The 25,473-nt window shown below is 43.0% G+C and overlaps 1 protein-coding gene across 3 annotated transcripts in view; it reads right to left on the bottom strand.

Moving 5' to 3' along the window:
- The window catches only part of LOC130182388 (glutamate receptor-interacting protein 2-like), a 172,338-nt gene extending 150,186 nt beyond the window's left edge, over positions 1 to 22,152 (bottom strand). For 2 of the 3 annotated variants that reach the window (XM_056397284.1, XM_056397292.1), the window contains exon 1: positions 21,536 to 22,151. In XM_056397284.1, coding sequence (XP_056253259.1) covers positions 21,536 to 21,695 — 160 coding nt within the window. In that variant the 5' untranslated portion in view covers positions 21,696 to 22,151. Of the gene's footprint in view, positions 1 to 21,535 lie in introns of all 3 variants that reach the window. The other variant, XM_056397299.1, reaches the window with a different exon arrangement.
- Between the last annotated feature and the right edge of the window lie 3,321 nt (positions 22,153 to 25,473).

Raw genomic sequence — 25,473 nt, 5'->3', positions numbered from 1 at the left:
ATCCCACAATGCAACATAAAAAAAATTATAAAAATACAACCGCCATACTCCGATGGCCTTTAATGCCACAGAAGGAAGACAGCAGCTGCTGCGTGGATCCCACAGCGGCCTGCTACAGCAACACCAGCACAATATCAGTTTTAACTTTCCCACTGAGTCTGAGGTTGTTTTCTCTGAGCTGAGCTCAGGAATCCCTGATGAACATCCTTCAATTCAAAACTAATGTCCCACGAGTCAAATATGGCAGTAAAACCACAGGAAAAAATGATGAGGATGTACTAATGCTATGCTAAGCTAATGCTATGCTGTATTTCATAGTGACATCTGATCCTAAATGCAGAGGGTTTAATAAAAGAGTTCATTGTTTCTGGGTTAGTTATAATAAATAAAACTTCCTCTGTTTGATGATGATTCACATGTTTGAAGTTAAATCTCTTTAAAAAAAAAAAACTGATGCAACAATCGGCTGAAACAATCTGTTCATGATTTTTTTTTATTCTTCAGTAGGTTGATATGAAACCTGGATTTCAAAGTATTAAACTTGATGCTACAGAAGTTTAGTAGCATCACACAGAACAGAGAGCAGCATGCTACATAGCCTTGTTAAAATGAAGAGAAGAAGAAAAGGCTGCAGAAACTTTAACCAACAACAGTTATCAACACTCAACCCTGTATTTTTATATTTATGGAGAGGATTTGACATCCTGCCCATGTTCTAGATGTTTTTGGAACTGGAACATCTGGTTTTAAATCTATTTTTATATGATTTTTGCTTGTTTTAGCCTCTGATCATTGGTTCTTTCAGTTGGGATCACACTGTCCTCTCCAAACGAACTGCAGAGACACATAAGACTCCACTTCAAATGTCTACAAGCAGTCAGTAGCACATTAGCGGATAGCTAGCACGGCAGCTAACTTGGTTAGCTGTGAGCTAAAAACTCACCAATCACAAAACAGCTGCAAAAGGAATACCTACAGATTATGCTTCAGTATGAGGAATAGATAAAATATTCCTGTAACCGTGGTAACAAAATGATGGACGTAACAATATCAGTTAATCATCAACTGCTGTAGAAGTATTCCAGCAGGTGGAGCTGCTAGCAACGTTAGCATCATTAGCAATGTTGAACTGAAACCGACTGCTGCTGGCAGAGTGTACAACTAGACCCGTTTCAAAGGCTCCTTCAGGTGCGTCCTTCTTTTCCTTCACAACGAAGGATCCACCCGTTGGACCCTTTAATGTCCAACATATCCCAAGATTCATTGCGCACCGGTAATGAAAAAAACATGTCAGAAAACAACACAGACAGAGAGCCTGAAGATCACACTGTTACATGTAAGTATTGTGTTTCAGCTCAGTTCAACAGCGAACGGTACAACTGTTAAAACCTCAAGTATTAATGACAAGAAAAAGTAATGTGTTGTCAATGTTGCTAGGCGACAGGAGCCATGCAACATTAAGGGCGCGCACAGCTGGTGACGTAATGTGAAAATCCTTGTAGACCAGACCGTTTTATCTCGAATTCAGCTTTCACAGTCCACAACGGGCCACACCTTCGCAGACCGTCTCCGCCGAAGGATGCGGCACATGAATTGGGACAAAATCACAAGTTGACAATGTTGCTAGGATACAGGAGCAACGGCGCTTTGTGACGCAACACTAAGGATGGGCATAGCTAGCTCCATAGGCCAGACTGTCTCATTTCAGTTCAGCCTACTACCACGTCTTTGTAGACCGCGTCCTCCGAAGGATTATGACCACCGCTCTATGTCATTCTGACGAGTTACATGTGGAAATTGTGCCAAAATAAACTGTGCAAACGAGTCACGCTGCAAACTTTTTAGAGAGGAGGAACAGTCAGGGCTACCGAGGCCGCTTCACTGTTATTGGACCTCATTTGCATGAAGAGATGAAATATTAGCCAACTTCATGTTCAGCTCTCGGTGTAACAACGTGTCCTCTCCACTGAAACAACAACCAGATGAAGAAATCAGCGCTGCGAGAGAGAGAGAGACTCCCAGCGGACACGCAGCCTGGAACAGCAGGCTTCCACATGAGAGGAACTGCCAGAGGGCAATTTCCCTGAATGTGACGGCACAGGCGGTGAGTCGCCCCGCTCACAACCCAGCTGAAATATTTCCTCCTCGGGTTCGTCATTTGTATGGAGAGTGAATCCATGCAACAATCTGTGCGGTTCAAGTCATCTCCATGATGGAGAGAATAAAGGAAGGGAGGGGAGGAGAGAGGTTTTCTTTTCTCTATTCTTCTTCTTCTACACGATATTTAACTCTCCTCCCCTTGACCCTTTATACTCTTCTTTTTTATCCTCTGTTCCTACATTTAACTTCACATTTCACCTCAGGTTATAATCTTTTAGTTGTCCCTTTCACCGCGGTCCCTCCTGGAGAAGGTTTCACCTGAATTAAGGTCATAGATCTGCACAACAGAGCAGGTGTTGCTCCACTTAAGGAAGAAGTATTGGTGATTTTGTCCATGAATTGCTTGTCTTTGCAGGTGAGGGATCATCGCTGGACTCTTCAGTGGCAGGTAAAGAATGATGAATGATCTGTATGTGTGGCACCTGGTGGAGATGTGTGGTCTGGTAAAGAGCAGGTGTAAGTCAGAACGTCTAGTGTAGATGGTTATAAGTCGAGAAAGAGTCGTCCATGATCAGACAAACCTACTGGACGTCTGTCTGGACGGTCAGCTGACTGAGACGCTCTATTTGAGCTAATAGAGGAACTCTATTTGCTAGTAGAGAAACGACCATTCACGCTCACATTCACACCTTCGGGAAGTTCAGAGGAGCCACATAACCTCACACACACGTCTTTGGACTGTGGCAGGAGAACAGAGGAAACCCACACTGTCACGTTACACCAGAAAACAGAAATAAATCCACAACCGCCTCGGAGATAATCGAAGAACTGGATAAATTCCTGCCTGAAGGGCAAATCAGCCAAGAGAAGTTATTAGTTTAATCCAGACTGTGAAGACACGACAAGAGAGAGCACGCTGCCTGACACTGTGGAGAGGAGGAGGGGCTTGTCTTCATCATTAACCCCGGCAGTGGCGTCACTCCTGGCAACCATTCTGACAGACGAGCTGCTGAAAACGCAAGAAGAGAAACCGACAAACCCGAGAAAGTTGAACAAACTGTTTTTTAAAGGTTCAAACCCACAACACTTCTTGCTGTGAGGCAACAGCTCTAACCACTGCATCGCCGTGCCGCCCACTAAAAGACATATCAAGATATATATTTAAAGAAGCTTGTTTTTGATTTGGTTTATAATACATCTGTGACAGACATCAGTCAAACTGCTGCTGCTCGTGACTCACAGAATGTGAAAACTACATTCACGTGTCTGTAATAACCCGTACGGACCGTTGACATCCTGTTGACATGACCCTGACATTTCATTCATTCACACAGAAGCATTCAGACCTCAGGCCGTTCCACATGAGCCACAGAAACACATTAAAAACACTGAGCTGAGCTTCAGACTGCAGGAATATTGACGGGCAGAAAGACACAGTGACACATGAAGGGATGAGTTTGAGAATAAACCTCCCAGATTTATTTACCCACCTTCCTGTGTTTTATTCAGAGTGGTTCTTGAAATGTCTAACATGCAGTATTAAGTCAGACGACTCATTATAAATTCATGCTGCAGTACTTATTCATATCGCCTCACTTTGATCACTGACTGGCAGTAAGAGTTTACTCCGCTCCTTCCAGAGAAATATAATAAAATAAAAGTGTATTTTTATATTTATATATACGAAACTTTTAGTAATACTTTTCCTCTCTCGCTTCGTGACACAAAAAAAATGTCACAATTTCTCATGAGCAGCGTGACGTCTCTCCCTGTCGGCCCAGCGCGTCACACGCTCAACATTCACAGCAACTGAAAAGAAAATCATTTAAAAACACAAATATGTCGGTGTTGACGACGTCACTGATTATCAATTATATCGTGAAATAATTACACAAACTCAAAGCTTTCTCCATTTTTCAGCTCATAACTAATTTACCCACAAATCAAAATAACTTTCACAACAGGAAGTAAACCCCAGCTTCACTGTGTGCTTAGTTTAGTTTCCTCTCTACAGGCAGGTCAAAGGTCACCAGTGAAAGCAGATCACCTTGGATTTGTTTTCTTCTTCGTAAAACTCAATTTTTTCTTCTGTGTTTTATTTGAAGTGTTGATCGATAAGAAGATATATTTGTGAGCTTGAAGGGTATTTTTTAGATTCACTTTTTAAAGGTACTTGCATTAAACATAATACCAGTACAACATTTTCTCAGCTCTTTCCACAATGATTCTTCACATACCTTTACTGAGGGGAATGAACTGTCACTGGATCCTCAGAATAGTTGCATATATGAATAAAATAGTAGATAAATTATAATAAATCTCTCTCTTCTGATTGGCTGAATGTTTTCTGAGTGATCCAATAAAAATAAAGCAGATTTCAGGTAAAAACACTCAGAGAAACCAAATCCTGCAAGGTTTGGATGGTGGGTCCAGGTGGGCGGGGCTTGGTGACTGCTTTGTTGTGACATCACAAAGTTCCAGAAGTCCTGACGGCTGGTTTTAAGGCTCAGTTTCTGAATACAGGCTGTGTGCATTTCTCTGTGGACTGAGGCTTTGATACTTTCACAGTATTAATATAGAAGCTAGAGCTGATCTATAATCACACTACACATGGACACAGACCTTTACACTGGAGGAGCTTTAACTTTTCTAACAAATATAAGAATCCTCGCCTTCTTTCATGTTCGATAACTTTCACAAAAGTTGCAAACACGTTGACAGTCCCGTCCTACACCCGCAGTGACAGAGCAAAACCTAAATAAACACAAACTATAAAAAACATATATAATAATAAAATAATAAAGTATGAATTCCGGTGGATATGAGGAAGTTGAGCATGAGGCAGGAAGCACCACTTTCTGACAGCAGACAGACGTGAAGGTTCTAACAGAACACATGATGTTCCTCATGCTGCAAATAGCATCAAGGAGAACGAGACGGCGAGGGAGAGAGGGGGGGGTTATTATTTTATTTTCCTTTCTTTGACGCTGTTCTTCCCACCCGGTTTGAAACACAAACAGAAAGTAGACGTCCCAAAATCGAGCGCGTCCCATCTCCTCCGCCATCGCGCCAATCTCCGTCTTTACACGCTCTCTGTTTCATCATGACGCCACGGAAACGCTTCCTGTGCGTGTGTGTTTCAACATCTGTGTGTGTTTTTCAGCGTGTACTGTAAATCTTTCGTCAGGCTTGTACATGTCAGGACAGGGTGAGTCTGTGTGTGTGTGTGTGTGTGTGTGTGTGTGTGTGTGTGTGTAAAAGAGTAAAAAGAAGTTGCAACATAAAACAAATTTGCATCCAATAATTAAATAAAGAGACGTGTTTCAGCTTCAGCCCCTCTGCTCTGTACGACTGTCCGACTTGTCTGGTCGATCTCTGCAGGTGTCAGGTAGCTCAGACTCAGGATGGACGCCTCGTCAAGATGACTGACAGGTGGAGGGGAGACAACCTGAGACTGAGGCGAGAGTGAGAACCTGTGATATACGACGGAAAGCTGCTCATCTTCTTCACAGCGGGACGTGATTTCTAAACAACAAGGTCTGAATCGACTACGATGGACGATGTATTTCTATCAACAGAAGCAAAGTCCTCGACCATTTGACCAGTGAAACCTGTAAATATTTAATCACCCGCAGCGATTTGACACACACAAACACACACAAACACACACAAACACACACAAACACACACACAAACACACACAAACACAAACACACACAAACACACACAAACACACACACAAACACACACAAACACAAACACACACACACAAACACACACACAAACACACACAAACACAAACACACACACAAACACACACAAACACAAACACACACACACACACACAAACACACACACACACAAACACACACAAACACACACACAAACACACACAAACACACACACAAACACACACACAAACACACACAAACACACACAAACACACACACAAACACACACAAACATTAAAGTCGCCCAACAACTCAACCAGTCCTCCGACCTGAACAACCCTCCTTTACGACCCGTAGGAGCCGCGCCTGAAACAGCGGCCCAACAACAGCAGGCGTCCCTGACCTTGGTTGTCATGGTTACAATAAGAGAAGACGGGAAATCTGCAGTATTACAGTAAAGTGACAGGACAAAGAAAGAATAAGTGCAAAATGTCAATATCAGATAAAAGATCAATAATATAATAATATAGTAAAAGACAATTACATGTTCAAATATATTATTATATTAATATTATTGCACATTATTATGTTGTAAATAAACAATAAGTAAAAAATAAACAATAATAAACAGTCATATCTTGGTTAGGTTCAGGAACAGATGGTGGTTTGGGTTAAAATATGTACTCCCTCAACATTAGACGATCTCTGTTGTCATGGTTACAATAACAACAGCGAACAGTCATGATAATAGAAAACATGGGAATCGAACACACGGCTCTCCTGTGTCACATTCATCCACCACCACCTCCTCCTGACGTGGACTCTGTCTCTCTTTATACTACGTCACCGACACTTTGCTCCTGTCATCATTACTACAACCACTAGATGTCGCTTAGCAACAGAACCTAACTATGATGTCATAACAACCAGCTGCACAGACGCAGGTCCGTCTCGTCGTACTCATACAGAACAATATGGAGTTAATTGTTTTTTGCTCAAGGGCACTTCATGGCATGAACAAAACCCAGACAACCTGCTGTCCCACCTGAGCCCCAGGTGGTCAGAGTCATGTCGCTAGGCAACCCTAAATCCCAAAAGAAGATGGAGAAGACGTTTTTGTAATTCTCTGGTAAGTAACTCTCTAAATTGTCTTAACGATGATGATTAAATATGACAAATATAACGAGCTGCGTCACCATTAAAGACAAAGTATTATTGCAGAGCCAGAAACGGCAGTTTTCAGTTAATCTTCCCTCCACAGTCGCCAGACGCAGCTCGGCTCCATCGGCTCCATCGGCTCCGGCGCAGGAGGTGAAATGAATCGACCTCTGCAGTCAGATGTTTCCGGCGAGAAGCAAATTGCCAATTTTGCTGACAGATCAAACGAGAGAGGTCAGATCCTATTAATGAAATCAGAGGGCAGATCTTCAATCTACCAAATTGTGCTGCACATAATGTGTTTTCTGGAAAATGTGTTTTTAAAAGCTCCAAACTGTGTCATTAAGGCACCGGAGCCGCTCTCTAAATGTTTCCCCCTGATGTGGTGGCTCCAGGTATCGATCAAATGTAGTTTGGTTGTTAATTCTCAGGCCCGCAGGCGTCGCCGGGCGGCGGCGCACGGCTCGGTTATCGCGGGTGTCCCCCAGCCAATCGACCTCTCGACCCAGACGTTTCAGAGCTGAAGTAAATTGCCAATTTTGTTGTCAGAGCCCGCTGAGCCGGCCAGACTTGTTATAAAGCAGATAGCTGCTCTTTCTCCCGGAGAGCCGGCGGCAATCATCGTTCATCCTCCGCACTGTGTGTGTGTGTGTGTGTGTGTGTGTCGGCGCTGTCAAGTGCCCATTCAGACAAGTGACCGTTCCATTAGACGGCTAAGAGTTTATGGTGAGGGTTTAATCAAAGGAGAAATCCAGCTGAACAGCAGAGATAAAAACAGCTGATTATATCACAGAGCAGCCACACTGAAGTTTGGAGGCTTTAAAAAACTATAAATCACCAGTGGAGCTTCTCTGTCATTTAGTGTTAGAAGATATTTATCTTATTAAATCAATATTAGTTATTATAATTGATTGTTCTGTATATTGTCACAATTTTATTCTAATTTTTGTCATTTCAGTTTTTACAGGTACAGTGGGAGGAATACATGTGCAGGTGTTCTAACAATTCGATACTTCATTAAAAATATCTACATTTCTATAGACGGACCGGTCGGCAAAACACAGGACTCCACACTGTAACCATGGCGATAGAGGTCCTCTGACCTTCAAGTGGCAGTCTTGAAGATGTTTATTTCTCTTTAAGTCCCTATCAATCATCGAGTGACGCAACACAATGAAGCCACTGATGAAATGATATTAGTCGTTAGGTTCTACGAGCTGAGCGTCTGTACGTCTCCCACAGAGTCACGAGGCTGATTCACTCACTCACTCACCCCACGACGCAGACGACATTCAAATACATGCATCTTACAAGACGTGCAGTTTTTTTTTTTTTTTGCCTCTTTCATGTGTTAAGTTTGTTTATATTCGTGTCTTTACTCAGTTTGTATTTTTTCTGAATGAAGTCCTGCTGCTCGGGCGGGAGGAGACCGCTCGCTGCGTGGTCATCACGTCTGAGGAGTGCTATACTCCACAAGCTCTATCCATGGGTACAATTAAAGTAATCAAGGTTGCTAGGCGACAGGAGCTGCGATCTGCAACACAACAGTAAGGCACAGTGAAAATCCTTCGCGGATCAGACCGTCTCTTTTCGGTTCGGCCTTCGTGGTCGACAAAGGGCGGCACATTGAAAGACCACGTTGCAGACCTTGACTTGGGATGCAGTTTTTGTAGTAGACTACATAAGGGATAAGAACAGCACTAAAAAATGGCGGACTCACGATACAGTGAGCGAGTGTGGTTCAAAACCAAACCTGCAATTACAACATATCGCCATATGTGTCACCAAAGATGACGAAAAAGTTGATCAAGAAATACGATTTTAAACCCAAACCGAACCGAACTGAACCGCGTTTTATTTGTTACCATGACAACACAACAACCAGATGGTTATTTACGTTGGAGGATTCGTTGACTTTGGAAGGACAGCGGTTACTTTTAATGACTTATTAAGTTTGGCCACAGAAACAGTATCTCACCCTGCTGAAGTCACACACACTGAGAAGTCTTTAAGACGGAGAGTTGGAAACCTTCGCTCCCACAAGATTAGAAATCTGTCACACAATCACATCAGTGTGTGACTCAGGCTGAGCGTGATGGACTCTCTGATGGATGGACTCATGATGGACGCATTTTTCTGCTGCAATTTACCTCCTGTGCTGCTCAGAACCAGCTTCATTCGTCAGCCTCAACAGTGAAGAGGTATTTCACTTCAGCGCCTGAGTGACGGACTGTCCCTTCAGGAGTTTTCTCCTGCAGCAGGCCGGCCTGTAATATGTGCCACCATCTGTCTCCGCACCCGTACGGAAACCTCGTCAGTCTGGTTTGTTTTACTGCAGCTGATTTAGATTTTGTGCCACTCCTGAGGACCGTGACTGAGGCGCCGTTCACCAAAAGCCACATTTCCAAGGTTTCTAACACTGCAAGTCTGGAATGAACACCTTAATCAAAAGTAATAGACTTCTGGCTTCAGGTGTGTAACACACTGGGGCGGTAAAGGCGGCTGCAGGGTCAAGAGTCTGACTAATATGTGACAGGTTGAAGGAAACCACTCTAGTAATCTCTGAACTGCCTGAAAACAGCAAGACAGTTATATTTTTGATGCTCTCACAGTAGGAGTTTGACAAAATAAATGAGATACAGTGGAAAAGATGTAAATAAAGAGCTGCATGGGATTTTGCGAGAGCAACTAACACTGAGTGGAGGAGATGAGAACGTGTGAATCACCGGGGAGACGGAGATGAGAGGTAAGTTTTTACTTAGACAAGTTTCCAACCTGTGACAGAAAATGGGGAGTTTATCTGTTAACTGGTGTTATACAGACCTGTGACTGGCAGAGACAAACCCTGCCGCGATACTGAAGGAAATAAACTTTTTTGACACGTCAGTTTTTACTAGTTCGATTGTTAACAGGTTGAAAACTCTCTGTTGGGTGGAGGAAACAAGTCAGCCAACAAAACATGTAGTGTGGCCTCTGTTTGTTTGTCTCTGCCAAAACCATCACCACTAGCTTTTGCACAAAAAGATTTCTTGCAGCTGTTTTCTAAAGTGACCAGTTTTGTGAAATGAAAAGCGAGGACAGTTCCAGTTCAGTGCATTATTATAATATCCAATGTTGTTACCTATGAAATAAAAAACGTGCACAGTTGTGGTTTCAAGTATTTTGACCACGGCATGTTGCGCTGTAATAAACTATGGTGAAGGCCGACTGATAAAATGGCGACCCCCTACCCTTGAAGCAGTCCTCAAGTCCGATTGTCAATCTTTTCCTCAATTATTTATAATTCTTTAGTTCGTGAGGGTTCACGGATCCAAAGAATCAAAAGCATTTTTCATAAAAGGTTGTGACTATTCAAACTTCTTCTTCACTTCTTCTAACATAAAAACTTTTTTTTTAGTTCTGGCACTGGGTATGTTTGTTTTTGTTAGTTTACTGCCTGGTTATGAATCCCTAGCCAATGAGTGAGCCAGCTAACCTTTTCTCTGCCTAGAAACTGCAACAACAAAAAAAGAAATAAGAAAAATCTGATTGGATAAATCTGTTTTGATGGTTTTAGCTTCACTTCATAAGCTGCTACAGGGAGCAGCATCCCCCTCTGTTGGCCAAAACATACGCAACACGAGACGTGTGGTTTTAACTGTTACAGTTAATAACGAGGACGTCCCCCGGAAAATGGTCACTCTACTGTTTTCTACTCATATGCTCCTTCAAATACATCCTTCTTTTCCTGGACAACAAACGCCCAACAGGTGATCAGACCGTCTCATTTCAGTTCGGCCTTCGTGGCGCCACACCTTCATGGACTTTTTCTGCCCAACCTTACACCATAAACTGTTTTGCTATTCTGATATCAGCGTCACACTGACTCTGCCTCCGTTCCTGTAGACAGCTGTCATTACTCACATGGGACGACTGAAGAGATGCAGAAAAGCACTAAACGTTAACGACGGACACATTTTCCTGGATCCTAATGGCTCAAAATGATGTGGAAGCAGAAAAGACCTGTAATGGCCGACACTTAGATCTGTGGCTCTGTAATAGACTTGAATAACATTAGCAGTAATAGTAGTCGTAGTGCTATCTTCTTAATATTTATATCTGTACTGGGACACGTACCACCAGTGAAAGAACAATAATAAGTCAGCAAATAAAGTGTAAAAACAATCTCGTAAATATCACAACACAGAGTCCATAAAATAAATGTATAACATAAACAGCAGCTAAACAGCTAGTTTTACATCTCCTCTCTCAGGCTTCTCTCTGGAGCTCTGGTAGCAACAGGTCGTTGAGCCAATCAGAAGAGAGGAGGCTCTGAGCCTCTCTTCTGATTGGCTGACTGTTTTCTGAGTGATATATAAATATAGCAGATTTCAGGTAAAAACACTCAGAGAAACCAAATCCTGCAAGGTTTGGATGGTGGGTCCAGGTGGGCGGGGCTTGGTGACTGCTTTGTTGTGACATCACAAAGTTCCAGAAGTCCTGACGGCCGGTTTTAAGGCTTAGGGGCCAGTTGCACAAAACGCCTTTAGTTAAGGTTTTTTGCTTTTCTAATAAATACACTTAAGGAATCACTTAAAGCCATTTAAACCGTTGCAAAAAAGATTTTCGCGCCAAAACAACAGGAGGATGAGAGAACAGTGCACTTCATTAAAGTTAACAGCTCCCGAAAAACAATAATAGGTATAGGCCTATCACAAGTGATAATGGCAGCAAATCAACAGTCTCCATGGAAACAGTTGAATTTTACTGCTGTAAAATCTTTTTCACTGCTGCAAATGCCTCAACTTTTTTCTTTCACCAAGGAAAATTTGAAGAGATTCTGTGCAGAACTTTTAAGTAATTCCCTCAACTAAGGAGAAATTAAACCTTAAGGTGTTTTCTAAATACAGACTGTGCATTTCTCTGTGGACTGAGGCTTTGATACTTTCACAGTATTAATATAGAACCTAAACCTGATCTATAATCAAGCTTTAATACAATTTATGTCATTTTCCATATAACAAATTCTTCAGTGATCTGCAGTCAACACTTTGCAAATGAGCTTCACAGACTGGAAAACAGCAGCAGCAGCAGGAGAAGTGATGCACAGAGCTGCAGCAGCAGGTTAGAAGGTTCTGGTGCTGGAGGAAGAGAGAGGCAGGAATGAAACATCCGCCCACACGACTGGTATCACCCAGAGATTGAGGGCAAAGTACACGAGGGAGAGAGAGAGAGAGAGCGGCAGAGAGAGCAGGGAGACTAGAGAGACCAAAGGAGTGAGATGGAAAGAGGACCGGGGGTGGAGAGATGAGAGAGCGAAAAGAAAAGGGGGATTTAACACCTATATTTAGATGCTAAATGTGTCTCATGAACGCACACGCAGACAGACACAGCAGCCGTAACATCTGATAGCCAGCGCTGAATACCGCCAGGATTTTCCTAATTTAAAACATCTGAGACGTTTATCGAATCAACAAGACACCATGTATCAGCGGCGTCAGTCTGGTTCAGCGCCGGCTGCAGGAACATTACCGGAGGTTTAAAGGATAGGCTCGTTTAGACAGTGTGTGTGTGTGTGTGTGTGTGTGTGTGTGTGTGTGAGTGTAATCGTTCTTATCGTCCACACTCAGAAATAAAAGTGTTCTCAGTTTAAGTGAAGGGGACAAACTCCACAGTCCTTGCTCTGAGCTGAGATGACTTGTGCAGTTCAGCTGCAGCAGAGCGACTCAGACAAATCAAGACGGTCTCTTTCAAAGTCACTGTGGAGTTTTTGTATGAAATTCCCTCTTTGCTTCCACAGAGTCTCTGATACAAACACAAAGGAAGAGTTTGGTTCTACAAAACAACAAGATCCACGTTTGATCCGTCTGAACCAACTTCAGAAAACACGTGATCCTCGATCTTACAAGCAAGTCATCAATAATAATAATATTAATTATAGGTATAATAATAATAATAATAATTATGATGATGAGAAGAGGATTCTTAATGCAAATTAAAAATGACCATAAACTAGAATCTGAAGGTCCCATTAAAACAACCGGAGGATGAGACAGCAGCTTCTTTAATGTTACAACAAACAGGTATCACCTGTAATCTCCATGGAAACAGGAGAATTTTACCGCTGTAAAATCTCTTTCACTGCTGTAATTTACTTAACTTTTAAACCTTTTAAGAGATTCTGTGCAACACCTTTAAGTAACTCGCTCAGCTGAGGAGAAATTAAACTTCTTACTGTCAGACTTAAGGAGAAAACGTAGTACTTTTTATGTCAATACATTGTTCCACATTTACAGAAGCTAATGACTCTGAAACAACCTGCTGACTGACTGACTGACTGACTGACTGACTGACTGACTGACTGACTGACTGACTGACTGATTGACTGTAGAACCTGTAGAATAAAAGGCTCGTTAATCTGGAGTAAAACAATGGTGACACACTTTGACTGACCGTGGGGGAGTTTGCCTTGATTGGTTTTTCTCCTGGTCTATCACATTTTTCAAAATAAAATAAAATTCATTCACTGACTAAAAGCTCTGCTTCAAAGTAAGAGTCCTTTATAGAAATGTAGTGGAGGCAAAAGGACAATATTAGTCTTTAAGTGTGTGATCTGATCTTTATGATTCATGAGTTATAATATTAAAGGAAGATAATGGACACAAACATAAATCATCGCCCCAGAAACGTGAATGAAGTTTAGTTTGTGTCTTTGTGGCAGCTGTCATCACAGTGTCAGTGAGCTAATAATCTGCTGCACTGAGGAGATGACACGATAACACCACTATCAGTCTGGTTTCAGATGTAGCCAATAAGATAAGGAAGAAGATACGATGAGCTGTGTTGATCCCGGAGGCAAAACTGGGTCACTGCAAAAAGAAGAAAAAAAGAAAAACCCCTAAAAATAGACGCAGTAAAAAACATGTTTAAGTCTAAAGATGCAGCATCCTGACTGCACTCGTGTGTGTTTCTTGTCAGCTGTAGTTTCTAGTGACAGATATGAGAGTTTCACATTCTCAAATGCAATTTACAGATTTTATAAATAAGACTAAATATGTCGGGGACAGCTGCAGGAAGTCTCATTCCTCCAATCAGAACCATGCTGGAGTGATAACACTATGAATATATTTACCTCTTCTGTTCATCATGAGCAATAAAATAAGTAAATTCTGCCGATTTTGACTCGAGGAAAGTTCTATGTTCTGCACAAAACTAAACTCAACAGCTGTTCTTTGGTGAATATTATTAGATAAATAAATAAATAATATTATAATATTATTGTAAACCAATGCATTTTTTCAGAATAATATACTTATTGAGACAAAAAAGCAAAAGTTTAATTAGTGAAATTTAATTTATTTTTAATGTGTTGCACCCGTCCTCAGGGTCAAGTGAATGATCAGTCACGTGATCATCTTTAACATGGTGTTAATGATCAGCAGACAGACTGAAGTTTAATATATAAAAGTTTGGTCTGAGAGAGATGCAACCGTCCTCCGTCTCTCTGACGTCATCAGCATCGTGTGCAAACACCTGCACAGGTCAAAGATTGTTGAACATCATTCTCTACAGCTGTAATTAAAGAACGCAGTGCTTCAGTTTACTGACGTGGTTCTGCAGGATGATGTTGTTGAAGCAACAGCAGCTGGAGGAAGCTCCGGACCTGAAGTCTCCGCCTGTTTTTAAACCTAAAACTGCATTATTTTCTCTTTCTCTTTCCCCTCTTTCATGTCCATGTGTCAGCTGCACACCACGCCAGCCCGTGTGTGTGCATGTGTGTGTGTGTGTGTGTGTGTGTGTGTGTGTGTGTGTGTGTGTGTGTGTGTGTGCACTTAACGTATTCCAGCAGTAAAAAAAAAGACACTGATGCATTATGAAAAAGTCAGTGTTTGAGCACAAAGTGGAATCAGTGTCTTTGTGCTGAATCGGGTTGAAAGGGAGAAATGTGAAGGTTTCATTTCTCTCAGCGGTGGCGGGTTTTTAAAAATTGAGCAGTAGCCATCAGGTGTCAGTCTGTCTTCCTGCGGTGAATGTAAAGTGTTTCTTAAATGAAAACCTTGATGTTGTAGAAATGTGCGGGGGCAGAGGATAAAACTAAACTTTCATCTGACTTCCAAAGTTTTCCTGCTGCTCTCAGTTTACTCTCTGAAGACTCGGAGAGAAACTGGCTGATAGTAATTTCTCTTTCTCTCTGTGTGTGTGTGTGTGTGTGTGTGTAAAATCCTTCCTGACCTAGAACCAGATACTAACCTTGTAAGTGTTGCTGCTGATTTCCTGCACTGGGATTAATGTTAGTTTAGATCTTGAAGATTTCCTCTGAGCTGGAATCACACGCTGATGTGAAACCATGAGACGATCCTTTACACCACTCACTGTTAGAGACAGTGGCTTTCTGTATTAGCACTTTTCTATATTAGCATATTAGCGCCTTTTTAAAAATTAAATTCGACTTCTAGATTCGGCCTGAAACTTTTGCCATTTTTTTTATTCCTGCACATTTTCAGTGGCTGTTTAAACGTTTAATCTGAGGAGATGATGTCGCTGAGAGGATGTTGAGTCGTGGGTTTATTTGTCGAGTTCTCCTAAATCATATTCACAAAGCCGCTGAGAGCAGTATTACGAATCAGATTAACTTCTTCTCCATGATACACCATAATAATAATAATGATACGAGCAAACCTGCAGGTGAAATACTGTAAGTCCACAGACATGAAAACATGAAGAGAGAGCAGCGCTAAAAACTGAGATGAGAGCAGTTTAAGATTAAAAAACAACAAAATGAAACAATGCGGTGATGACGGTGATGAGCTGGACCCCGCGGCATCGTCACAGACTTAGGGGCTAATTTTAGCGAGAAGCTAATTGACACTGAATTATTCTCAGTCAAAAAGAAGTGAGGAGCAACTTTGAGCCTGTAGATGCTCGTGAAGACAGAGAGGACGGAAACCATGGAAACACAGCGGAGACGCTTCCTCCGCACAACATCCAGACCTGCGCTCTGTCTGTTGTTGTTGTTGTTGTCACAAATGTTTCCGTCAATTCGCTCGCTCCGTTTCATTAACTCCGCCTCTCAGTAACGTCACAGTTTTAAGTCTCATTTCTAAGATGAACTTTTGACACCTGAGTGGTTTCCAGATCTATATTTGAACCAGACGAAGGATTTGATTGGTCGTTCATCATCAGAGAAACAGGCCGAGGAAACGTTGGGCAGAGTGGTCGCTGGCCACGGTCCGGCTCGGAGGTTTAACTCGACCTCAGGCAGTGAGCCGTCAGCAGCACGTGGTTTCCTCAGGTTTCTAATGTCACGTTTCATTTCCCCCTCTGTTTGCTGACGTCCCTGTTTGCTGTGATTCAACCAGCATATTCAATTAATCCTCCTCTGTAGATTCTGATGCTGATGCGGTTCATTTAGCTGGATGTGGACGTCGCTCAGCCTTTGTGAGCAGCTTTCAACAGGCTGATTTCACTCTCTTCATTGTTCCTGTTAACAGGCCTCTCAGCCACTTCACTGGTCGTGAACCAGCCAGGGAACTAATTTCTTTTGTCCACGGTCGCAGCGAGAGAAAATCCACCCCCCAAACTCACCTGCCAGCTTCATTATTTCCTGCAGGTGATAAGATGGTTGGAATGAAAATGGACTCCCAAAAATTGACAGCTATCGGCCGCTGAGCAGGAAATCACACCAGCCAAAGACAAATATTTACAGGCTTTTGTCTGGTGGGTAATAATCACTTCTCATTGTCAGTGTGGCGCCGGCTGCTGCTGCTTCTCACTGATGTTTTCGCCTTTACACATTTAGACGTTCAGTCAAACAAACATTATTTCTAAAAAAAAGAATTGCAAAAACCTGTTCCAGCACAAACACACTGTGCCCTGCATGTGAGGCATTCAGGTAACGTCTGTAAATTCTAGCATCTGCCAACAGTCTGCGATTAGCTTTAACAGGTCGAACTTTCACAAACAGACAACCTGTATTTACATACAGCACAGGTAATGATAATAATATATTTAAAACCATTATATTAAATTATATTCAATATATAATTAACACATTATATTGTCATAATACCACTGCACTATTACCTAATTATTTTATAGTATCTTGTATTGTTATCATATTTTTGATGTGAGATGTGTCATATTAATCTGATAGGATATCATCATTATTATTATATATATTATTATTATTATTATATATAACATTCTTTCTACAATTATACTCAGGTTACATCATTCATTTCTTCTTCTACTATTCTTTCTTTATCACTCTGTCAGTCTACCCAGGATCACAACACCCGCTCTTCTGCTGTTAAAGTTAAAAGTAAATTAAAATAGTTATGAAATGATGAAGCTATGAAACGAGCTGATGTCTCAGCCGTTCTTTTATTTCTACAACCAAAAAATATCAAGTTAGTTTCCTTAATTAATTCGTTCCTCGTGTCTTTCTCTTTGTGGAAAGATAAAGTATAAAAATCTCTCCCCAGTACGTTTTAATGTCACAGCTGTTTCTGAGACGTGATGTCACCGATAAAGGAACAACTAGAAAAATAAAATGTAAATATGAGAATGTTTGTTTTCAGCTGTAAAACTCTGGTTTATACCTGATCAATAAATGATTAGTAATGAAATAAAAACAGACAGGACGGCTGAAGTTAAAGTTTAAAGTAAATTAAAGTTGTGTGAGGAAACAATCAAACATGGAAGCCTCCATCTTTCCCGCTCTCTCCTCTGATTCTGCAGGTGGAGTTGTTTATTTTTTTACATGCAGCTCCAGTAAAGGTGAAGGTCGGACTTGAGGCTGATTTTTCCCGCCGCCATCACACACACACACACACACACACACACACACACACACACACACACACGTCGTGTTGTGCACCACGTGTCGGCTGCTGCAGAAGTTCAGCTGGAGTTTGACAGAGGAGCCGATCATTACGGAGCGCGAGGCACAATTATCAGACTGATGCAGATCTCTCTCGCACGGAAATAACACGGAGGCTCGGCGGCGGCGGCGGCGGCTCCGGGGTATTTTTAGGTTCCAGAAACACAAACCAAATCTGAAAGAGCTCCACATTTCACAGGAGGTTCATACTCACGTGTCATTTCATTACATTTAATTTCATGGGATATTTTTTCACTAATTCCAGATCAGATACTGTAATCTAACCTTTCCTCAAAAGGAAGTTACAACGTGTAGACTTCACCTGTGATGGTCCGACAGCTGAGTATAATATATATAATATAGATCCTGAATCACTCACCAGGTTCATATCTGACATCTGCTGAACACATTTAACTCTTTACTCTGAATAAAACTCAACTAAACACCTTCAGATCCTCTCAGTCTTTTAGTGTTGTCACCTGTTGCTCTGACAAACGTGTATTTTCTTTTGTCTGTTATTGAATTAATCTTATTTCATTCATTTAATTCAATTAAGGTAAAATAAATGCCATCTATTTAAGATTTGGAGTTTTTCCTCTTTCTTTTCTTTCCTTCTTGTTCATTTTGTATGATGTCGTTTTTATTTTAGGTTGAGGTTTAAAAAACGATATACAGCGTATTTGTCATGTTTTATGTGCGAATAAAAACACTCGTCATTCATTCTGCGTTGCTGCCACTGGTCGAGATCACGCGGCGAGACAGACACGATGGTCCGACCCGTCCCGCTCGATCCCCACCTCACACAGAGACAACAGACTCACTGCTTCATGCGTTTCTCCTCTCAGTTTACTGTGGGCCGCTCCCACCCTCACCTGGAGGAAGCTGCCATAAGATCTGCAGGTAACGGGACAGTGAATCGTCCCATCAAAGGTGTGTGGCCACTGCTCCAAAACTCCAGGTATTGAAAGTTTATCTTTTTTAGTAAGAGACGAGAGAGAGAGAGAGAGAGAGAGAGAGAGAGACTGGAAAAACAACATCCTCCAACCTGAACGACTATCAACCCTCTGATACGACCCACAGGAACCGTCTCCTGAAATAGCGCCCTCTAAGGCGGCAGGCGTAACGCACCTTGGTTGCCATGGTAACGATAATAAAGACGCAGACCGTACCGGGAGTGTCGTACCTACCTTCATCGCCATGGTTACAATAATCACGGTCTTGGCTCGGTTAAGTTCAGGAAAAGATGGTGATTTCGGTTGAAATAAGTAACTTCCTCATCATTTGACGATCTCTGTTGCCATGGTTACGACATAAACTGCTGGTTTCACACGGGAATCGAACACACCGCTTTCCCATGTCGCATTCATTCACCCACCACCACCTCTGTCTCTCTTTACACTACGTCACCGTCACGTTTCCCTTTTTGCTCCTGTCATTATTACTAAGACCACTAGATGTCGCCTAGCAACAAAACCTAACTGTGATGTCACAGACGATCTGTGGGCTTTTTTTTGTTTGTTTTTTTTTACACTGACACGACTCTGATCCAGGAAGTGTTCACCTGAACCAGGTAAGGACCCAGACTCTCCTGGTTCATATATGAGCGGAGAACTTTCATGGCCGACTTCCTGCCGACGCTCGTGGCTCTAAACATTGATGATCCCCTGCTGCTGTTGGTTACAGGAGATAAATGTGAGTCGTGTGAGAAAAGAAAGAAGAAAGTCATCCATTGTGACGGAACAGAGGAGGATTGTGGGATGTTTGCCTTGATTCGCTCGTGTTCCCTCATGTTTTCAAAGTGACCTTTCCCCGCCCGCAGAGTAACGGCTGCTTCGCTCCATCTTGTTTGATGCTGTTTGAAGTCGGGCCGCTGCAGTTTCTGCTGAGTGATTACAAAGATTGTTTGATGAGCGGATGTATGGGAGGGGGAGAGGAAGACAAGCACACTCCCCCTCCCCCCCTCCCTCCCTCCCTCCCTCACACATGTACCGTTGCGACTGTATACGTCTCCCGCCACGCTCGCCCTCCCGTTCTTCTTCACTGAGCTGTTTGTGTGCGATCAAAGGAAGTTAACAAAATAAATAAAAACCTCGACTCTGTGAAATTCCTCCCAAAGTCTTTGAAGAACATGAGGTAGCTAACAATCTATAGCATCAACACCAACCGGCGCGCAGCTCATTAAATGGTAACACTTACTAATTAAGCCGAACTGAACAGCGACGCAGCAAACTGAGACGAGACGCCTCTGTCCCCGCAGGAGGAAAATAAAATGTCAGGGACAGTTTCCTCCACAATCCAATATCCGACACTCCATGATGTTTCAGGCGAACCTGCTGAGGTCATTCCATCATCCCCAACAGGAACATTTGAAGGTAATTTATCAGATACGAAGATCAGACGGTTCATTTAAAGACACAAACTCACGAGTCTGTGAAGAAAAGACACTTTGGCGGTCGCTCTTCTTCTCCTCCCTCTTGTAACTAACAGCAGCAGGGGGTCATAAATGTTTAGAGCCATGAAAGTTCTCTGCTCATATATGAATGAGGTTTTATCTTCCTCGTCTTCTGGCTAATACTGAGACTGGACACCAGCTGGTCCAGGTCGTCCTCACCTGGTTCAGGTGTTTAAGCGTCAGTGTAACAAAAAATAACTCATGATTAGTTTTGGTTTCACTTGACAAATGTAAGAAACGAGCCCGCAGGTCGTCTGTGCAGCGGGTTGTTATGACATCACAGTTAGGTTTTGTTGCTAGGCGACATCTAGTGGTCGTAGTGATGACGACAGGAGCAAAACGGGAAAAGTGTCGTTGACGTAGAGTAAAGAAAGACAGCGTCCACGTCAGGATGAGGTGGTGGTGGATGGATGGATGTGACACAGGAGAGCCGTGTGTTCGATTCCTGTGTGAAAGTAGCAGTTTATGTTGTTACCATGACGACAGAGATCGTCTAATGTTGAGGAAGTTACTTATTTTAACTCAAATCACCATATTTTCCTGAACAAGCCGTGACTGTTTATTATAGTAACCATGGTGACAAAGTTTGGGTACGTCACCGTTGCTTCACTCCACGTGACGTGGCGTGACGTTTATTACTATAACCATGACAACCAAGGTCCAATATGCCCGGCACCGTAGGAGCAACAAAGATCGTCTGATGTTGAGGAAGTTACTCATTTTAGACTAAACCACCATCTTTTCCTGAACCTAACCAAGCCATGATTGTTTATTTTTGTAACCATGGCGACAAAGGTCCAGTACACCACTGTATGTACTCACTGCTTGTTTATTATTATAACCATGACAACCGAGGGCCAGAACGCCTGCCGCCGTAGTGGCTCTATTTCAGGAGACGCTCCTGTGGGAGGTGTCAGAGGGTCGATGGTTGTTCAGGTTGTTGACGACTCAAGCGTCTCTTCAGTTTCCGACAGTCTGAGTGACAGCGTCGTCACGGTGACAGATGACAGACGGCACAATGAACCAATCAGTCAGCGAGAGAGCGTTAACCACGGTGTGAAGTGTCAACACGTCACCAGAGACGTCCCGAGCTCCTGTCTGATGAAACTCTGAACCGACACATCCTGTCGTTCATTATAAACACACTGTTGTCAACGACGGCGAGGAAACAACAGCGTCACATTCAACCAGAGCCAAACAAACAAGAAGATAGAAACACAACTTTAGAAACACATTCATGCTTTCATGTTAAATCATGAACACACACACACACACACACACACACACTCTCACCGCTGATGCAGAGGCTGAAGCGGCAGAGTTCGTCACACAGGGTGTCCGGGCTCTCCAGCTCTCCCGGTCCTCCTCCTCCTCTTACTCCTCCTCCCTCTCTCCTCTTCTTCCTCGGCGACATCCTCTTCACCATCTTCATCACCCGCTCCACTTTGTCCATCGTGGCTCACCGAGCTGTCTCACCTGTCTGCTGCTGATGTCACACCTATCTCCTCTTTCGTCTCTCTCTCTCTCTATTCTTCTCTTACTGTTTTCTGTTTATCTTCCTGATAACTTTCTTCCACTCTTCACTCACTTCTTCCTCTTCTCCTCTCTCGTCTCTGCAGCTCAGTGGCTCCACTTGCTTTCCCCAAAATATCCCACCTCCTCCTCCTCCTCTCCTCGGTCTGCTCTCCTTCTCCTTCTTCTTCTTCACCTCCAATTTTTCTCTCTGCCTTTCCGATGCAGCACTTAATTGCCCAGGTTCAGCTCCGCAAACATCCTCTTTACCTCCTCCTCTTCTTCCTTCTCTTCACCTCCTTCTTCTTTAGCTCACGGAGAAATCCAGTGAACGAGTCGACCAGAGAAGTGAGACACTGAGGGAAAAGAGAAGAGAGGGAGAAAGGGGAGAGGCAGCACATTTACTTTCCCCCTCCTCTCCTCTTCTCTCTCTCTCTCCCTCTCTCTCTCTCTCTCTCTGTCCCCCCCCCCTCCGCCCCCCCACCTCCAACCTTCAAAACTCTCAGCCGGTGGTTGAGGGGAGAAAAGGCAGCGTGTTTTAAAACAGACTCAGCATGGTGCTGCTTCTTTGTCTCTGCAGTCCTGTGCTTCATTATCTCTCTCTCTCTGTTTCACACACACACACACACACACACACACACACACTTTTCATTCTGTCACTTAACACACACAGTTTGTCTCTTTCCACATCAGCTAACTTCCTCCATCAATCCACCTCTCCTCCTCCTCTCTTACCATTTCTCTTCGTTCTCTCCTTCATCTTTTATTTCCTCTCTCTCCTCTCCTTTGATGTTCCCTTCTTCGCTTTATCCCTTCTTTGATTCCCTCCCTCCCTCCCGCTCCACCTGACGTCTTGACCCTAACACAATCCATCCTCTTCATAACACCTCTGTCGCTCTGTCCATCTTTTCTCCCACTTCTCTCTCTTTTCTCCACCTGTTCTCATCTGCTCTTTAATCTCTATTTCGTGTCTCTCCATAATAAGCTCATGGTCTCGTCTGACGGAGGGTCACACACACACACACACACACACACACACACACACACACACACACACACACACAGTGGACACTTCTGCTTATCTGCCTCACACACAGAAGTATAGACCATCTATCACACACACTGCAGAGCTGAAGGTGTGAGCTGCAGGTATCTATAATGAAAACTCACCTGGAGGGGGGAGGAGGGGGCGGGGGGAGGGGGGTTAGGACATGCTTTATAATCACTGACCTGAAACGATCCATACAGGCAGTTTGATCCTGCAGTGAAGAGTTCGCTCTTTGAAAAGTGTGACACCTGACTGAATTGATTACTGGTGGGAAATTACAAGTCGCCCCCATGAAGATCGCTGAAGGGGGGGGGGGGCTTCTGTAAAAAGTAAGTCTTTACAGGAAAGTATCATCTGCAGGTTCTCAGCTCTGATCAAAGGCCACGGAGCTGAAGTCTGAGTCTCATGTTGACACGAGGGAGGAAGGAAAATAACACGAGGTGTGAATTAGCATGAAGAAATGAAAAGTTACAGTAGGAGCAGATTATAAAACCAGCTGAAACGTTCAGAGTCACGGCTGTGACGCTGCACTCACACCTCTGATTGGCTGGTGAAAGCAGCGGCTCTGAACCTCGTGTCAAAAGCCTCGTGTGTGAAATGTGATGGTCACTTTGTTTTTCATCATTTTGTATAAACTGTGTTTGAGCATGAACAATATCTGACCACGGACTGTAGAATAAAGATGGCCGTCGCTTCTGTGACGTCATCCACAGGTTTGTGAAGCTCAGAGTGAGCTGCTCTACCGTCGCCATCTTGGCAGCACCCGACTCCGCCCACTAACTCCCAGCTAATCCGAACATGGTCAAAGAGGAGGGGCCTGTGTGGAGCTGAGACTTTGGTACATACATACGCTCACCCACCTGTCACTCAAAGAGGCCACGCCCTCAATCCTCCATAACTGTAGTCCTTAATAAAATGTAAACAGGTGAGTTATATAAACAGGTGAGTTATATGAACAGGTGTCATGAAGGAGGAAATTAGCTCTAGAGATCAAAACAGTTTTTGTACCAGGCTGTAAACATGTTTATTTCTGCTGTAAAGTTGGACATTTTAACATGGGAGTCTATGGGGACTGACTCACTGTTGGAGCCAGACTCTAGTGGTCGTTAGAGGAACTGCAGCTTCTGGTTCTTCATGTTGATGGTTGGTTGCAGGTGTTTATGTGAGCGAGAACTTTTAAGGTTGTAGAGTTCATCATGTGAGACAAAGAAACGCTGTATTAGAGTTTAAAAGGACCTGAACAGGTTAGATGGATATAGAAAACAGATGGATGGGAGTGAATTGTTGCTGCCTGGCATCAGTCTCCTCCTCCTCCTCCTCCTCCTCCTTCACGTCTCTATTTACAAACCAACCTGTGAAATTTCTCAACAGGAATCTGAGAGAAGCTGAGCTTGAAAAGGAGGTCAGCAGCAGACTGGCAGACTTCCTGAGCAAGAGAGGACTGTCCCCAGCTCACAGTGGAACTACTTCCAAAGTATTAGAGACTCTGCAGGAGTCACAGAGACAGAAATAGACTCGATTCAGCGTTTGGCTTTGTCAGCGGATTCACAGACCTAAAACCAGTTGTTTCCTCCCGACTGCTGCAGTGCATTAGGGGAAAATTAAACTCAGTGAGCCACAGAGCGTTTCATACACTCTGATCTGAAGGTTATATTTCATCAAATTACCTCTCAACACAACTTTACATGGCTGTTTAAAATGAGACCTGAAGCATGGACACACAGACAGGAAGAGCAGCGCACTCCAACCTCTGAATAACAACCTGGAGTATATCCATATATATACTTATATATATAGTATATATACAGTATACATATATATCACAAGTATTACAGGTATTTCTCTAGATTTTCAGCTTAAACCAGCAGCTACATGTTGGATGTTCAGCACAGAGTGATACGTTAACGGGATAGACTCGCCGCTGCGTCTAGAGATGTCATAGTGACATCATAGTGACATCATACCAGCAACATTAGTCTGCTGAAGCTTTAAAAACAAAGAAAAGAAGCTTAAACTCAATTCAGTATTGGACTGGCAGCGAGTACAGGTGACACAGGTGTACAGGTGTACAGGTGTCTCTCTTCCTGGTTCCAGTCAGTAGCAGCATTCTGGAGCAGCTGTAGACGAGACCAGGAAGTACATGCATGGTTACTATTCGACAAAAAACTGTGAGTGAGAGAGAGAGAGACAGAGGGTGTGTGACCTTTGACCTCAACTTAACTTAACAGTCAGTCAAATGACTAATAATCACATTGAGATCATTTCTCTTATTCATCTATTTTACTTGATCCTTCCAAGAAGAGAAACACACACAGAATAAATAAAAACACCCACGCACCCACCACACACACACACACACACACACACACACACACACACACACACACAAGCTCTTCAAACTTGGCTTTCTCTCATTAATTTATTTGGAGGGTTTAGAGGGATGATTTTCTGATGCCAGGAGGGCGTTCAAAGTTTCATAACAAGATATATACAGTTTGTGTGTGTGTGTGTGTGTGTGTGTGTGTGTGTGTGAGAGTGTGTGTGTGTGTGAGTGCGTCACTGGTACTCTACATGAACTGGTTATGAAACACTCTCACCAAGTGGGGGTGTGCATTAATCACAGATGTTCGACTTTAAATGACTTAAACTTTACACACACACACACACACAC

Source organism: Seriola aureovittata, chromosome 2 (genome assembly GCF_021018895.1).
Source record: "Seriola aureovittata isolate HTS-2021-v1 ecotype China chromosome 2, ASM2101889v1, whole genome shotgun sequence".
In the NCBI taxonomy this organism is placed as follows: Eukaryota; Metazoa; Chordata; class Actinopteri; order Carangiformes; family Carangidae; genus Seriola; species Seriola aureovittata.
The sequence above is the reverse complement of the archived record's forward strand: the minus strand, read 5'-3'. Positions and strand labels throughout refer to the sequence as shown.